Source organism: Prionailurus viverrinus, chromosome A1, assembly GCF_022837055.1.
Source record: "Prionailurus viverrinus isolate Anna chromosome A1, UM_Priviv_1.0, whole genome shotgun sequence".
Taxonomy (NCBI): domain Eukaryota; kingdom Metazoa; phylum Chordata; class Mammalia; order Carnivora; family Felidae; genus Prionailurus; species Prionailurus viverrinus.
The window spans coordinates 194,153,344-194,170,406 of NC_062561.1; the positions used below are offsets into that span (position 1 = coordinate 194,153,344).

General features: G+C 46.5%; 1 protein-coding gene across 1 annotated transcript in view; it reads right to left on the reverse strand.

Moving 5' to 3' along the window:
- GALNT10 (polypeptide N-acetylgalactosaminyltransferase 10) overlaps window positions 1–17,063 on the reverse strand; it is a 225,604-nt gene that overhangs the window by 129,162 nt on the left and 79,379 nt on the right. The window contains exons 2-3 of the mRNA XM_047826528.1: window positions 3,723–3,825; window positions 1,012–1,150 (exon numbers count right to left, since the gene is read on the reverse strand). Coding sequence (XP_047682484.1) covers window positions 1,012–1,150; window positions 3,723–3,825 — 242 coding nt within the window. The remainder of the gene's footprint in view (window positions 1–1,011; window positions 1,151–3,722; window positions 3,826–17,063) is intronic.

Here is a 17,063-nt window from a genome sequence, read left to right on the forward strand (position 1 = left end):
AAGCACCTAGTAAATGTCAGCTGCTATGATCTTTTCCTGGGCTCTACTTTCTTAATTCCTGAGCAGCACATTTTATGCTCTGGTGCCACTCAATACTGCCTTCCTGTAGAATTCCCATCTGAATTCCCATTCTAGACTCCCATTCTACCTTTGGTGGTAGTGTGGACCCAAGATAAGCTGCACCAGCATCACATGGGGGCTTGTTCATAATGCAAATTCTTGGGTCCTGACCCACATCTATTGAATCAGGATTTATGGGGGTGAGGCTCAAAATCCTGGGCTCTAACATCCTTCTAGGTGATTGTACTGCACACCAACTCTAGGCACTACCGCTCTAGAAGAAAATCACCATGACCACAACAGCTCTACTGAAGGCACCTAGGGAGGCAGGACAGCCTCAGGTCCAGAGTCTAGTTTTTGGTTGAGCTGGAGACCTGGCTCAGCTTCTTGGCCACCTGTGGCCTTACAGGACTTACAACATTTAAAGCAAACGAAGTGCCTGCACATGATACCTGTTCAATGGATGTTAGCTGCCATTATTATCTCTTTATCATCGTTACAATGTGTCCTGTCTCAAAATGACCTGAGGTAGCTTATAAAAAAAAAAGACACAAATACCCACATGCACACGGCAGCTAAAACAAAGTCCCCTGTTTAAGAAAAGGAAATAAAAATGTATCTCCTCACGGAGAGCACAAGGGTTGAAGCTGTCGTTGCAATGGTCTGAACTTGAGTTTTGAACTTCCCCGTGGGCCAAAGAGGGGAAATGCAGAGGATACATGGGTCCCACTGCCTGCAAAGGGGAAGGAGACTGGCTGTCTTTCATCCCTCTGCCACACGACCGCTAAATCTAGGAGACTTGGATCACACAAACCTCCGCACCAAGGCCCGGGCTACCAAGGAGGGAATTTCCTCCAGCAGCGCTTTATGTACCTGTTTCTTTAATTAATTCTCATCAAGAGCCACGGGCAAAATCCTTAGATCCCAGAAGATGAGAGACGTTACACTCACTTTGGGTGCCGAATATCAGGGAGAGAGCGATTCAGGGAGATTTTATCACTGACGTAAATGTTAAATCCATTTTCTCGGTACGCCTGATCCACTCGCTCAGCGTCGGTCATGGGGTAAGGTCTCCCTTGTTCTCCATTTCCTAGGAGAAAAGAGCAAAATCAGTGTTGCTAACTGAATGGGGTGGGGGAAGAAGGATGAAAAATATAATTAAGCCACAGAGGTAAAACTTTAGCCTTGGATACAGAGCGGACCTCCAGATTTTGTGAGGTTGGGGTATAAAGGGGGCAGGGGAATGAGGGTTTATTCAGCCATGGCCATGCCATGTAATGCCTCATGTAATGCCCACAGCAAGCCATCAGGGTGGACTTGTAATTGTCCATGTTGTAATTGTCAATTGCCTCATGTAATTGTCCTCATGTAATGCCCACAGCAAGCCATCAGGGTGGACTTGTGAACCCTGATTCTACAGATGGATAAACTGAGACTCAAGAAGGTTATAAAAGCAGGGCTGTGGGCTCCAAAGCCCATGCTTCCCCAATCCGCCAGGGGCCCCAAACACTCCTGACCATGGATCCTACCACTGGGATGGGAGGCCAGGTCTACTTAAGAGCTGACCAACCACGGGCCAGTCACACCAACTCTCTGAATTTCAAATGTGAAGTTGCATCCATGACAGAATTTATGAACGATAAATCACTTACACTCCTGTGAGGAATAGGGTTACTCTCTAGGTAAGGCAGACTTCATATGCAAATAAAAATGGCCACAAATGATAAAAGATGCTTTGATCTTTTAAGCCAGCAAACAATTAAGATCTGTCTAGCCTAGGCCAGGATTGCCTGAAAAATGTTGCTTTGAGTCATGGATTTGGGTGGATAATGCGCTAGCTGTCCTTTCTCTACACAATCCATTTGGGGAAAGAGACCCTGATGGCCCAGGAAATTATTCTCTGGGTTCTCAGGGTGCAGATGGTGAGTATGAATGTCCACACCAACCCCTGCAATAACAGCCCAAGAATCTGCAATGGGAGAGAAATGGTCATAAAAGCAGCTGATTAAAAATCACCTCATCTTCTGGAGCCTGTGGTATGAGCAACACCCTATTTACTTTGCAAAGTAAACACTGACAACATCAGCTTGATGGGAAGGTGCAAGCTGAGAGGTGGGGCCAAGGCCTGTGCCTACAGCCTTGTGGCTCCAGCCAGATGAGAGGACGCCGCCATCTTGTAACGCTCCATGAGAAGACGCTGCTGCCTAGTGCCCAGGCCAGATTCCACAAGGGACACAAATGCAGCAAGCAGAGAAAGAAGAGCCAGAAGCATCTGCCTGGGGAGGGAAGTTTCAGGAGTGGGTACCAGGAAGCAATTCAGAGCCCAGGCCCTGGAATCCGGCAGAGTACAGCTTAAGGCCCAAACCTGCCACTCCCAGCAATGTCACCCTGGGCATGCCATTAGCCTTTCGATGATCGGGGTTTGCTCTTTGTACTAACTGGGATAAAAGAAGGGCCAATGTAATGACTAAGGAGACAATGCCACGCCAGATGCCTGGCACAGAGTTCACACTCAACACAAGCTGGTTATTATTATTCTTAATACCGTTTCCACTGCTTACTCTTTCCTTGCTAGTTAGCCCAATGTTCTAATAATTCTGATATATCCGTCTGGAGAATCAGCTCTTTTCAAATGTTTCCTCTCCCAGCTTAAGCGGAACCCACCCCCACTTCATTTTAAATCACTGGCTTATAGAAAAATGCATGTCATGTCTTTAGATTTCCCTGACCATCAGTTATTATATCAGCTCTATTTGGAGGCTTGTTATAGTCTGGGGTTTTTTTTTTTCATAATGTAATCTAAAAAAAAAAAAAAAAAAAATCAATAGTGGTGGTGCCTTTAACTGGGATGAAATGAATAAAATACCAATCCCTCTATTTGTACAGTGCTTTCCAGCCTTGTAAAGTTGCTTCAAATCTGTCCCTTTCCTTGTCACAACACCCAGTCCGTGGTGTCGGGGCTACCCTCCTGACCCCTAAGTCCAGGCTCTCTAGAGACGACTCTCCACGTAATTTCTATATACTCCCCCCGCCCCCAACCCTTCCCAACTCCCTGGTGTAATAGGAACTGCTCCAAAGACTAATTAGCCAAAGAAAACCTGAGCTGAAGCCTGCTAACTCCATTCAGTCTTATGGCTACAGAGCTGGGTAGGGATCGACTCTGTCCTCCAGAGCTGGGTTCAAGTCCCAAGCCTGCCTCTTTCTCACTGTGTGACTGCAGGCAGATTACCCTGCGTTTCTGAGCTATGGGCCCCTTCTCGTCAAATGGGCCACAAAGGGTGACTTGGGGTTTCACTGAGAAAATGTACAAAGTGTGCAGCACGGGCCTCCATGCTCACTGTAGGTGTTTAATAAATGTTGGCTCTTATCACGACCGCTCTTTATTCTAGTGGCAAAATACCTCATGAGGAGGAGACATCTACTCCCCAATAAAGGTAGTAGGGACAACTCTTGAAGGCAGTGTACCTGATGGTGTGAGTGGAGAAAGGGGTCAGCTAACAGGTGAAGAGGGGGACCCCCAGGAAACAGGGGGAGGGAGGATGGTAAATGGAGAGGGAGGCAACAGGAGGTACAGACATGCCTGCTAAACACACACACACACACACACACACACACACACACACTTCACAGGACCTGCCAGCCGGCAATACTGCTGTCCATACCTATGCGCTGGGCGTCCCTCCTGATGGCTTCTTGGTCATGCCAATCCTTCAGCTTTTGCCCATCTCCCAGGAAAAATATCTTCTTCTGCTGATTGTGGGAGCCCTTAAAAAAAAAAAAAACATAACAACTGTGAAAAAGAAGGAAAGGGGAAATAAATTTAGTAACAGAGTCCCAGAAATTGCACTACCTATGGGACGTGTTGGTTTTGACTGATGGTCTGTCACCATTTGTTCATTTATTAATTCTCTCAGTATACCTCTGTTAGCACTGGCCATACGCCAGTCAGGTGGGCAAAGGTCAGAAGGATGACAGGTACACATGTCCACCCTCCTGGAACTACAAACCGGCAGGAGAGAACAGATGGACAGACCTTCCTTTCCCCCAAGGGAGAAAGCAGTAAGTGTGACTCTGTCCAACAGAAATCTAACGTGAGACACAAATGTGAGCCATACGTGTAACTTTAGATTTTCTAGTATTCATGCTAAAAGAAAAAACAAACAAAAACCAGATGAATTAGGTTTGGTAATATATTTTATTTAACCCAATATACCCTACCTAAAATATCGTCATTGTGAAGGTACTAGGTTTGAAATCAGGTGTATTTTGTACTTGTGTTCACCTTAATTCAGAGCTTCCCAGGTGCTCAGTAATCAGAGGTGGCTCGTGGCTACATACTGGACAAGGCAGGTAAGCGAACCTTACTTAGATCAGAGGCCTGGAGACAGGGCCCCAGGTGTTCACTTCCACCTGGGAGAACCGGAGATAATTTCACAGACGTGAAGGCATTTGGGCTAAGCTTCAGGTAAGCAGAAATGAGAGGCAGGGCATAGACTTCCAGGTGTGGTGGAGAGTGGCCAGACCTGGGCTGGGCCTGAGGAGCTCTGAGCACAGAAGCAGAAGCCAGCTCTTGGTCACCTCTACACTCCCAAGAAGAGCCTAGTCCCCAAGAGGGTGAACATTTGGCCAGTGTGTGTGGAGTGTATGAACAAGCAATTGGATGGCTGAAAAAAAATGGGAAAATACAGCGGCCACAAGAGAGCAGCCCCCTGGGGCCAGGCTCTGAAGGCATTTCCTGTGTCTGGGAGATGAGCCCATCCTGGTGTGCCCATTAGGAAGCGGTTTCCCTAATTAAAGGAGTTGCATGCCACTGTCTGGGGTCATCACAGGGCACCAGATGCTTCCCCATGCCAACAGTGAAGTCTAAACACTTGGCCCCGGGGCTCAGTTAGAGCCTTCCCCAGGTAACGCTGCGCTGCACGGCTGTTTAAATGTCTTCCTGTGTTCACGAAAATGAGAATGGCTTTCCACATCACCTTGCCCATTAAAAATCTTGCAGACTTGTTCTTGCCACTGTGGCATGCAGGAGGCAACAGTCCTTTTTCCTATGTAATTAGCTACGAAGACCCGCAGCATGTGACACGCTGCGACATTAGCACTAACAAGAAGCCACCAGAAGAAAATCATCCCCAAGCCAATTTTTTAAGTCTCTGGCTGATCCTTGTGTTAGCAGATTTCCACAACGGCTCAATATCCTTACATCAGCTCTAATGATAATCGCAATCCTTTGCATTCATTCCCTCTCCTACGGACCTCTCTGAGTTGCAAGAAGCAAATTCTGAAAGTTAGCATGCCAGACGTGTTGGTCAGAGAGGGAAGGAAAACTGTGAAAACAAAGGCCACGTGCCTGCAAACAGTTCTCAGGACTCTCAGAAAACACAGAGGCTGCGCTGGAAGCCCCTTCAGCAAGTTTCCACTGCATTCAGCTACATTTCCACAGGAGACACTCAGCGCTGCTTTGGGACGAGGGGTTCCGAGAGGAGGAGCTTGGCCCCCTTTGAACCACACCAGCAATGCATCTGTCTGTTTTCTGTACCAGGATTCCATGCGGGATTTCATTTTAAAAAGGTCCTCTGCTGAAAACAAACCGACAACCAAATCTCCTAATAAATGAACAAATACAAGTGGAAACTGATCAGGGCCACATCTCCATTTGGAAGAGCAGCCAAGCCTTGGGGTGGGTCAGGCGCCTGCCCAAGAAATACTCCATGACTGAGATGTCAAGAGGGATGGGTCAAGGGCTGTTTAGCAATGTTTTGTCCAGCCCTCCCTCCCAATTCCTTTTCCTTCTCCTGCTACCCAAAGACTGGAAACTTCAGGTGACTGCTCAGCTCACTGGTAGAACCAAGAGGCTCTGCAGACTGAGGCCACCTAAATGGAAGAAGCCCATCTAAAGAGGTTCTCAAAGTATGAGCAGCACTGCCCCACCTGGGAACTTGTGAAAAATGTTAATTCCTGGGCTCTGGCCCAGTCCTCCTGAGACAGAAACCCTGGTGGGGGGAGGCCCTAAGATCTATGTCTTAACAAGTCCTCCAGGGCGCCTGGGTGGCTCAGTTGGTTAAGCATCTAACTCTTGATTTCAGCTCAGGTCACAATCTCACAGCTTCGTGGGTTCAAGCCCTGCATCATGCTCTGTGCTGGCAGCATGGAGCCTGCTTGGGATTCTCTCTCCCTCTCTCTCTGCCCACCCCCCCATAACACACACACACACACACACACACACACGTCCTCCAAGAGGTCTTAAGCCATTCTTGAGTTTAAGAACTACTAGTCTCGAATAAAGAGGCCATAATCCTGCCTGCTCTGAGCTGCTCAGACCAAACCTGGGCTCTAGTATCCAAGTTGAACAGATTGATCATCAAAGGTCACAAAAACCTTAAGTATGGTCGCTAGCAAAAACAATCTGGTGGGTTTTGAGGTTTGGTTTTGTTTTTGTTTCATCTTGTTTCTTAATTGCCAGTGCGGCGGTGGGGGGCAGGCAGGGAAGGGAGATTTCCTATTGTTCTATCAAGATTTTTGGCTTCTCTTGAAAACTCAAGACATGTCAATGTTCAGGCTGAGTTCCCTCAGCTCCTCAGCGGGGAGTGACAAGAACTGCCCTGCTTAGGTGAGGCAAGCCTCTCCAGCTTGCCACAGTCCCTACCATTCCTTACTGCTTTTCATCTGGTTCCCATCTCTCATTTGTGTCGCTTGCCTGGCCGCAGCGAGTCTGAATATTGCCTCAATACACACTATTGTATAATATACGATGTACAGTGCTGCAATTAGAAACTGTGTGTTAGGAGGACTAGGAGATGAGAAGCCATGGGGAACACAGAAGGAGTTATCTTGTTCTCTGAGGTCCTAAGGCTAGAATGAGCGACAATGGCAGGGGGCTTCGCTCAAGGTAGAGAAGAAATTCCAAAAGTTGGATCGTGCTAGGATGAAACAGGACCAACTAGGAGGAAGATATTAGAGGAGGCCAGGAATAGGATGCTTGGTAGTTCATCAGGATGTGAAAGAGGGGACTCAAGGCTGGATTGGAGCTAGTGCTTCTCAAAATGAAATCAGCAGGGGCGCCTGGGTGGCTCAGTCGGTTGAGTGTCCTACTCTTGATTTCAGCTCAGGTCATGATCTCATAGTTCGTGAGACTGAGCCCCACATTGGGTTCTGTGCTGACAGTGTGGAGCCTAAATGGGATCCTCTCTCTCCCCATCTCCCTCAAAAAAAAAAAAAAAAAATTAATGTGCAGTGCAATCACAGAGCAGGGGTGGGAGATCTTGTTAAACACAGATTCTGATGTGGGGACTGAGACTCTGCACATCTAACAAGCTCCCAGGTGATGCTGATGCAGGTGGTTCATGAAGGACACTGAGTAGCAAGGGCTAGGTGACCCTTAAAGGACATTTCAAGAGTCTAAAATTCCACGGAGGGCTCTGTTTCCTCCATATGTTCATCAAAGTCTTCCCTCGACATGGGAAATGCGGCATGGGATTGAATCACACAGTTGTGACCTCATGGAAGTAGGCTCCTTGAATCTTGTTCTCAGAATGAACAGTGAATTGCTGAACTGACAGGGTAGAGAGTTGAGGTTCCAAAATTCTGGGAGTTTCACACCCTCAGCTTCTACGACCTGCACTGCCCTTTGCTTTTATGATGTTTGGCCTTCTGGAATGCTCTGTGGACAGGATCTATGCTGTTCAGGTGGTCCCACTGGCCCTTCCATCTCCCTAAGCAAAGAGGACGTCAGAGCCTACAGACACAGGGAGTTCTGCACATTTAAGCACATAGTTATAGAGAGTCCTCAAATATCCAGGCTAAGCAGATACTCAGAATCAATTAGTCTACTCCTCCCCCATCTTACAGATGGGGAAGCTGAGGCCCAAAGAGGCCCAGCTACCCAACCAAGGCCACATAAGCAGGCAAGACGATAAGAACCATGTTCTCTGACTCCCAGGCTAGTCTTCAGTGAAGAGAGTCCTTGTGTTGTGACCTTGGACAAGGTCCAGAAGCCACAAGCACCCTAATTTTCCCACCTGGAAAATGGAGACAGCACTACTGACCCAAAAGGTACATTCAGATGAAGTGAGAAATCATAAAAACAGGATGCATCCCAAGAACTTCCAGAATTTTCACATAAATTGTGGATATCAACTCCTCTAGAATTTTAAGAATCTACTGTAAACTGACATCTTCTCATCAGATCACCTGGATACAGAACTCAAAGCTTGCTATTAATTGCTTCACAATTAATAGGTCTGAGCTTTCAGTAGGAGAAAATTTAGGTTTCAATCCTAAAATCACAGAGTTTTCAGTGCTCAGAGGGCTCTTTTAATCCTATCCACAAACCTGAACAAAAGTTGTGGTCAATTTCAAGTGGTTCAGGACTCTCTGAGGTCCATCCATGGAAACCCCACAGACAGATCATCCGAACTATCACCAAACATTTATCAAGACCTACCCTGTGCCAGGCATTGGGGATACTGGCAGGACAACACAAAGCCTGTATAAGTGTTAATGGGGGCTTACAGCCCAATCAGTCTCTCTCAAAGGGTGGTTCTTGGGAGGCCTGGGACCTCATTATAGATGTAATTTCCTGGCCCTACCCTGAACCTATTATATCAAAGTACCTGGGGGTAGGGAGCCAAGATGTGTTTTTATTTATTTATTTATTTATTTATTTATTTAGCGAGAGAGAGAATGCAAAGGTGGGGGAGAGGGGCAGAGGGAGACAGAGAGAGAATCTTGAGTAGGCACCACATCAGCACAGAGCCCAGTGCAGGGCTCAATCCCATGATCCTGGGATCACACAGCCGAAATCAAGAGTTGACTCTTGATTCAACTGACTGAGCTACTTAGGCGCCCGATGTATTTTTAAACACAATCCCCAAGTGATTCTGATTCACAATAAAGCTGGAAAAACCACTTGTCTAAATCTAGCTATCTCGATATGAAATCTGAAGCTAATAGAATAGAACAGATTTTCCCTAAATTCCTTGGCTTGCCAGCCCCAAAGCCCAAACCAGATCTGGCTGTTCCCTCCCTGGGACAGACTGTGAGCCTCTTGAAGGCAGGGGCATCACCTGTTTTGGTTCATCAGTGTGCGTTCTTAGGCTAACACCTGGTCCATCTTAGGCCCTCAATAAATACCAGCTGAATGACTGAGGGCTGCTCATCAAAGGGGCAGGCTGCCTAGTTTAATGACTCAGAGCATTCCGGCTGCAGAGTTGGAAAAACCTAGGTTTCACTTCTGGGGTAGGTGGACCCCAATTTCCCTGACTGATAAATAGGGAAAACTAACAGAATAACCATAACCTGTGGGTTGTTGGGGAGAATGAACTGAGCTAATCAATACAGAGCATCTAGCTCAGTGTCTGGCACAAAGTCAGGCCTTCTCGGTAAAGGGGGCCTAGTAATACATTATTTTTAGAGAAAGCTTATCACCCGGTGTTTATGATAGCCACGTCTGGAGGAACAGAAGAGGGCGGGAATCAAATAATAAAACCATAAGCCCTGTAGACGCAACCTATGTAACACCTGAGCTGATGCAAGTGGCCACTGCTGATAACAGGATTTAGAGAGTCTCCTCATTCACAGGAGGGCATGTACCCAGGTGGAAATTCTTCAGAAAAGAAGAAAGTTCCTAGTTAAGAGTGGCAATGTGCAATAGAAACAAATGTCACAGGACCCTTAGCAACAAGAAAGGCGTGGACAGCGCTTCTCAAAAGACAGCAATTCCTCCGCAATAGCAATCACTTAATATTATGCAAGCAAGCACGTCTGGATTTTCAATCCAGGGCCAACTGTAAATTTCTTTAATTCTACAGACTCGAACATTTGTCTGTGAAAGCTGTGACTGCTTCCCTTCAGCAACCATCTCTTGCCCTTGGTTTCCAGAGGTCCTTTTGGCACAGGAATCAAAGGGGCTGGGAGGGAGCATGGAAAGAGAGGTGAGGGAGAGTCTGTGGAGGAGACTGGCAGAATTAACTTGGCAATCCCATTAAACAATAAATGGGAAATGGATTTTGACTGGCTGCTCTAAATAACTGCTTCTGGTATCTGCGTGCTTTTACTTAACATTCCACGGAAAGAATCGATTAGTGTTCAAACAGCCACACACTCACACACAGACGGAATTTTAATCTTTTGTTGAATCACTATTTAGCGTGCCTGGCACCCTTCGGAGGGCAGAAAGAAAGATGGTGAAGCAAGCCAACTGTGTTCTGCCCAAGAAGAAAGATCTATCAAAGTGCACTCTAATCCCAACATTGCAGACTCTGCGACTCCCACTCAGAGGACTCTGGCATCCCTCGTTCAGCTGGCGAGTGTCTTCAAAATACGGAAAACGGGTGATATGCTCCAAAACAGCAATGCCCAAAGTCAAACCGAGAAGGTCATCTGCTGCAGCCAGGGTCTGAAGACATATGACAGACCAGATTCTGCTGCAAATTTAACATGGCTGCTCCCCTTGACCCTCCTTTCACCCAACCCTACAAAGGCACTGGAATGATTTTGCTTTGAGGTTTAAATGACTCTGTATAATTCCAAACGTTTGTTTATCTGCTAAGTAGATTATTCTAATAACCTTCACACACACACACACACACACACACACACACACACACACACACACACAGAGACACACACACACACACGCATACAGCAAAGCATTCTCCTCAAGGTTGCCTGCAAGGTTATACTTCAAAGAGGGCCAGGTACAGCTTGATTTACTGAAAGCATAAAGTTACTTTAAGCAAGGGAGTTTGGACAACTGGATAAATGTACTTCCTTTATGAGTTTTGAGGACATAAGCTGGATTGTTTTTATTTATTCATTCATCCAACAAATAAGGATGACTCTGTTGGTAAATCGGGGACCTACTATGTCCAAAGAACTGTGGGGGAGACAAAGATAAATAAGATAGTCCCTGGACTCAACAAATAGCATGGATATGTGACAAGCACATAAGAGGAAAACACACACAATACTAATATAAGGGCGCTGAAAGTTGTACGGATAAATTCTACAGGTATTTACAAGAACCAAAGATTAAATTCTACCTGGGACAATCAGGCAAAGATTCCTACAGAAGCAGAGTCTATGAGAGTTGCCTGAAAGGATGGGTAGGATTTTGACAGGCAGCAATGCGGGGGCGGGGGGGGGGGGGCGGCTGTCAGCATCTAGTTGAAGGGAAAGCATGTACAAAGAAAGGGACTTCATGAAGTAAGGGACATGTTTACTTAATGGCAAAGAGCCTGACTTGGCTGGAGTGAGTAGAGTACAAAAGAGAGTTCATGGGCCATGAGGCCAGGAAGTCTGAACCGGACTCTGAGCACCTTACACTGGAGCTGCTCAGCAGGTGGGAGCCACAGAAGGTCTCTGAGCAAGGAACAGGTGGGGGTAGAGCTCCAAGAATAAAATGTTACTACCTATCCACTTTCAATTCATCTCAGAATCCTCCTCTTCCTGGGAGAGAGGGTAGAAGATGATCTTGTTTTCATTCAGAGGAAAGGTTCCCTCTTTCTGGCCCAGGACCACTCTCCTTCCGGCATTCCCTGGGTCAGACTTCTATGGGGCTGACCTTACCCCAACCGCTATCTGGTAGGCCGCTGTTCAGAGACAACCTGCCTTTCACCATAACCAGTACCAAGCTGTATGAGACAACCATGAAATGTAAAGGGCACTGTCTATGAGGGATGAAGACACTACAGCCCAGTGACCACGAGACTGCCTGAGTCTGCTGAGTGCAGGTCAGGTGAATCTGCTGTTCCACTCAGCAACTGTCCATTTTCCCAGCTCTGATAACTCCGCAGTCTCGATGCCAGGATGTTGGAATCTGAAATCTAGAAGGGGCCCCATTTCCTAAGAGGGCAAGGTCATTCACAGACAGGAACCACCGTTTAAAAAGGCTGATTCTGTACTTTCAAGGGCAGATCCACCTGTCCAATTCACCTTTTGTATAGATGGCTCTAGAAAAGGTCATTTGCTACTTAAGGTGTGAAAGCTCATTAAGAGACTTTTTCAAGCAGCAGAGAGAAAAATAGCCAAGATATTTGTAATGTCTATTATCTAAAGGGCAAATGGAATCTTTAGCAACTTCTTGCTTCCATTCTAAAAGAATGACATCAACTTGTACTATTTTCTTCAGAGGAAGTTCCCAAATGTTTTATCACCTGGTATGTGTGTGTGTGTGGGGGGGGGGGCACAATACTCTGATCCATAATTTTATAATGTTCATTTGAGTCTCTCACCCACCCATCCACCCACTTAAATGTTTAATGAATACAAGCACATGCTAGACTCTGTGCTATGTGTCCAGGATATTGGGGAGCAAGACAGACAAGGACCCTGCTCTTATAGAGCTACAGTATGGTGTGTGGCAGGGGGGATTATTCACTTTAATCCAGAACCACAAATAAACTGGAATAGCTCAGTGGTGTGTGCATTAAAAAAAAAAAAAAAAAGTACATGGTGCAAAAAGGTTCCTTTCTTTCAGATCAGATCAGGAGGGTTTGATCCCATCAGCAAGGTTAGGGGAGTCTTCCCTGAAGAAACGGAGGGAGTATGATTAGGAGTTAATTCAACTGAAAGAGGAAAACAGAGCATTCCTGACGGAGGGAAAAGCAAGGCTGTGCAAAGGCCCTGTGGCAAGGCACAGATGAAACACAGGTGGGACTGAAAGAAAGCAGTGTGTGTGGCACACGGACGAGGAGGGAAAGGCTGATGGGGATGAGAGGTGGGCAGGTGTAAGGATTTTGTCTGTCCCGAGATTTTATATAATAGGAGGTGGCAAGATCAGGTTGCATTTGGCAGGCTGTGTTATAGCCCAGTGGAGAAGGGATTAGGAGACCAAGAAGGGTAGAACTAAGGGAGGAGGCTCTCACAGCGTATACATATAGGCAGAGATGATGCCAGCATGGGCTAGGAAGACACAACTGGGGATGCACACGGACAGATTTTTTTTTTTTTTTAACAGAGTCACAAGGGTCTATAGTCCGCAGGTCTATAGTCCAGAAATGCAGGCTGAGAACTCTGACACTTGGGTGATAAGTTTGTCTTTAAGGTCCATAAGCCCAAAGTCCTGTCGATGCAGGTGGGGATGACCCGGGGTCTGAGCCCAGATCTCCCTTGGTCTAGCCTGGTGTTTGCCCCATCACATGTTACTTTCAAGTTTGAATCCTGTTCATGGACAACCAGTCACAAAATCTCTAACAGAAAACCTCTAACAGAACTGTATCATCTGCATAGTAACCTTCAGGAATTGCATGACACGTGGTCAAAGAGAAAGAGAAACAAATCGTAACCGGGGAGGCTGGCGATCCTCCCGTCCCCAAGCTCAGTGGGCCAGTGCCATGGATGGTGTCCCTGGAGGCCTAGTTCTCTCTAGCCTCTGGCATGTGAGCACTTCAGCGCTGAGTGAGCCTTCTCTTGGAAGAGGAAGTGCTTTCACTACCTCAGAAGGCACTGCGATGACTTCAACTGAAGAAATCGTCATCGGTGTTACAGCCAGGGGAAAAAAAGTCCTGCCTAAACTGGACTTTTGAGAGGCGGTTTGTCATTATATTCCATGGGCAATTGTCAAGGGCCATTCTGATTTTATGTTATTTCCCCCTAAAGTGGTGAGTTTATTATAACCTAACCCTTTTGTAAGATGAGACTTTACTATATTATTATTGTCATTATAGCCACTTTGAAGATGACAAAACTGAGGCCTGGAGAGAAAATCAATAGGAAAGTGCTTTGCAAACTGCCAACCACCCCATGAGCGTAATCATCACAGCTAATGGTTCCTTCCACACACATCTGCCCACTCCCTCCCACGTCTCAGAACACAGTCCGTTCTCAGGAAAGAAAAACTCGCTGGAGTGAATCATACTTCTGTGCCTTGTTCACAAGGGGTCTTGCAAATCCCAGTCTAGCCAGTAAGTGATCGACCACAGGAAAGCCTCCAGAGTGTTCTCAGAGGCTCGGTGGAGGGAGCCCAACAGAGGGTCACTGCCCTGCTCTGCAGAGCAGATGTGGATGTGTACGGAGGAAGGCGGGCAAGACGAGGAGCTGCATACAAAGCAATTTCTTAGCTTTCAGGGGTAGAAAAATGGTTGCAAACACATCTTATTGGTCTCCTGCTTGGGGAATGAGAACTGAGACACCAAGCAATTCAGTTCTTGCTCTATTAATAGCACTAATTACAATCAGGATCCCCTATACTCTGAAGACAGCACAGCCAACTGTGTAACAGCACCTGCTTTGGAGTCAGAAACACCTAGGCTTGTGTCACAGTTCTGCTTCCTAGCTGTGTGACCTGAGGCAGGTTACATTGTTTTCCCCAAGCTTTGGTTCCTCAAACATGAAACGGGGGATATGAATAGTATCTGGCACACAGGTTCCTGTGAGGAATACATGAGCTACAGCCAGTAAAGGTCTTAGCAGAGTTTGGTATTTAGGAAGCACTAAAAATCAGAGCCACCATTATTAGTTATTATTTGGAGAGTACTCCGCAATCGACAAAGCATCTTTACATACGCCATCCTATTTCTTCACCACAATCACACCAGGATGAAGGCAGCATCATGAAGTTATCATAATGTTCTTCCTTGTGGATCCCAGACTCTGAGAATCCTCTCAATATTGTGCTCCAAGTGGCCCTTAACAGTCAGCCGGCAATGACCAGAAGACAGGATGTATCCGCCATGCCTGCCTTGAGCTGGAAGAGTGAATTCCCAAGAACGCCTGGTAAGGTGTGGGCCACTGGCTTACTTCTACCGTCTTAGAGCTTCAGGCTGCTGACTGTTCACTGCTTGCAAAGGTCCGCAGGGCAGTGGGGGAGGGGAAAGTGGGAAAAGCAGGTGACTGATGGCCATCCCCGCCTCTAGTGCTGCCCTCCCCTCACCCACAACTGCCAGGGTCTTCCCATGTGCCATGCCTCAGAGTCACAGAGTCTAGGTGCTGAATGGGAGCTGAGGTTCTTTCTGCTCTGTTGGCCCACTGGACCCAGTAAACCTCTCTTTGCCGTAACGCATGGATTGTCCCTGAGACTGGCTCGGGCACTTAGGGGAGTGTCTCTGCACAGATGGCTACGGTTATTAGAAAACTCCTTTGGGTACTTAGCTCCTTGGGCTCCTTCTTGGCCCCAAAGGAAAGTCTCTGATGGACTATGATCCTGGCCTCGTCCATCTGCCATCTTGGAACCTCTAAACTCTTCTTCATTTCTCTTGGGGTGGGAACCAAAAAGGGCTCTGAACTTCCTTGAGTGGTATCCCCACCACTTCCCCCGCCTCTACCTTGCTCTCACTCTGGCATTCTTGCTCTTACACACTGATCTCTTAAGACATACAGTGCCCCAGGCAGGATACATGAGGTGTAGACACAGCAGAGCACAGGATGGTGTTCTGAGAATACACCACTTTGCTATGCAAGTAGACACCCCTGTAGGAACAAATCCCAACTCTCAGGGGCGGGCCTTCCCTGACCTCCTTGACTACATCATAATCTCTAAGCGTGCCCTGATGGCATCCTTACTGCTCCTTTGTGATTTGCACATTCATTTGGGTGATTCTTTCATTATTGTCTGCCTCTCCTCAAACTGTGACCTCCATGAGGGTAGGAGATAGGAATTTTTGTTAAATGAATGAACAAATGAGCAGAGACATCTTTTGTTTTCTTTTCTAGATAAAGGAAAGTCATCCACGATCACACATGTCTACTACAGTCCCAAGGGATTAATACCATAAATGGGTTCTGAGGATTAACTTTATCCTCTTGACTGAAAGGTTTCAGGTCAACTTAATGGGTTCCAAAACTAAAGAGAGCTGCTTTGCCTGGATCCTAAAGTGATTTCTAAAACTTTATGTTCCCCAGGAGCTGTTCTCTTTTTTCTGTCACAGTAATCGGAATTTTAGCTGTGAATATGACTTCTCAGCATGCAGATATTTCCCAGACATCCTTGCAGCTAGCTGTGGCCTGACTAGGTCCTACCAACGAGAGGCGAGTGCAGGTGTTGTGTGGCATTCCCCAGAACCCACCTGAAGAAACCTTCGTTCCTTCTGTGTTGCTGCCTAGAATGCAAGTGCCACCGGGATCATGAGATGGAGGGCCACTCCCTAGAGATGGTGAGGATACTGGTGGGAAGGAGCCCTAGATTCCTGAAGACTTCAGGGATTGGAGCTGTCACACCGGCCCTGGACTGCAAACCTCCAGACCTTCTTCTCTTGAGGCTTGAAAACCTGAGAGATCACTTGGTGTGAGACCGAAAACCCTGAAGGAGGATCCAAAAGACCTAGTTTTCAGACTTCTGGCTCTACACGTACGAAGAGTGGGACAGTAGGCAGGTCAGTTGTCTTTCTAGATCTCTATTCTTTGAAGATAGAATGGAGGTCAAAATATCTGCCCACAACATGATTATGTAAAAAATGCTAAGGAATCTATAAAAAGGTAGAACTAGTGAGTTCGGCAATGTCACAGGATACGAGGTTAACAAATGAAAATCAAATTGCACTGCTAAATACCAACAATGAAACACTGGAAATTCAAATAAAACATACCATCTACAATGGCATCAAAAATATGAAACACTTGAGGGATCAATCTCACAAAAATATGCAAGACCTAAATACCGAAAACTACGAAAGAAATCAAAGCTCTAAACAAATGGAGAGATACATCATATGTTTATAAATCAGAAGACTTGACGTTGTTAAGATGTCAATTCTCTATCTGTGGACTCAATGCAATCTTTGTAGAAATTGATACGCAAGGGACATAGAAAAAGAGCAACAGTTGGAATGCTTAATATCCACTAATTTCAAGGCCTGCTCTGGGGCCACAGTGACCAAGGGAGTGTGGTACTTGAGTAAGGAAACACATGTGATCAATGGGAACTGCATGGAGAGTCTAGATGTATCATCAGTTGATTCTGAACAGAGGTGCTAAGGAAACTCCATGGAAAAGGATAATCTTTTCCACAAATGGTGTTGGAACAACTAGATATCCGTATGTGTACATATAAACCTCAATCCTTACCTCAC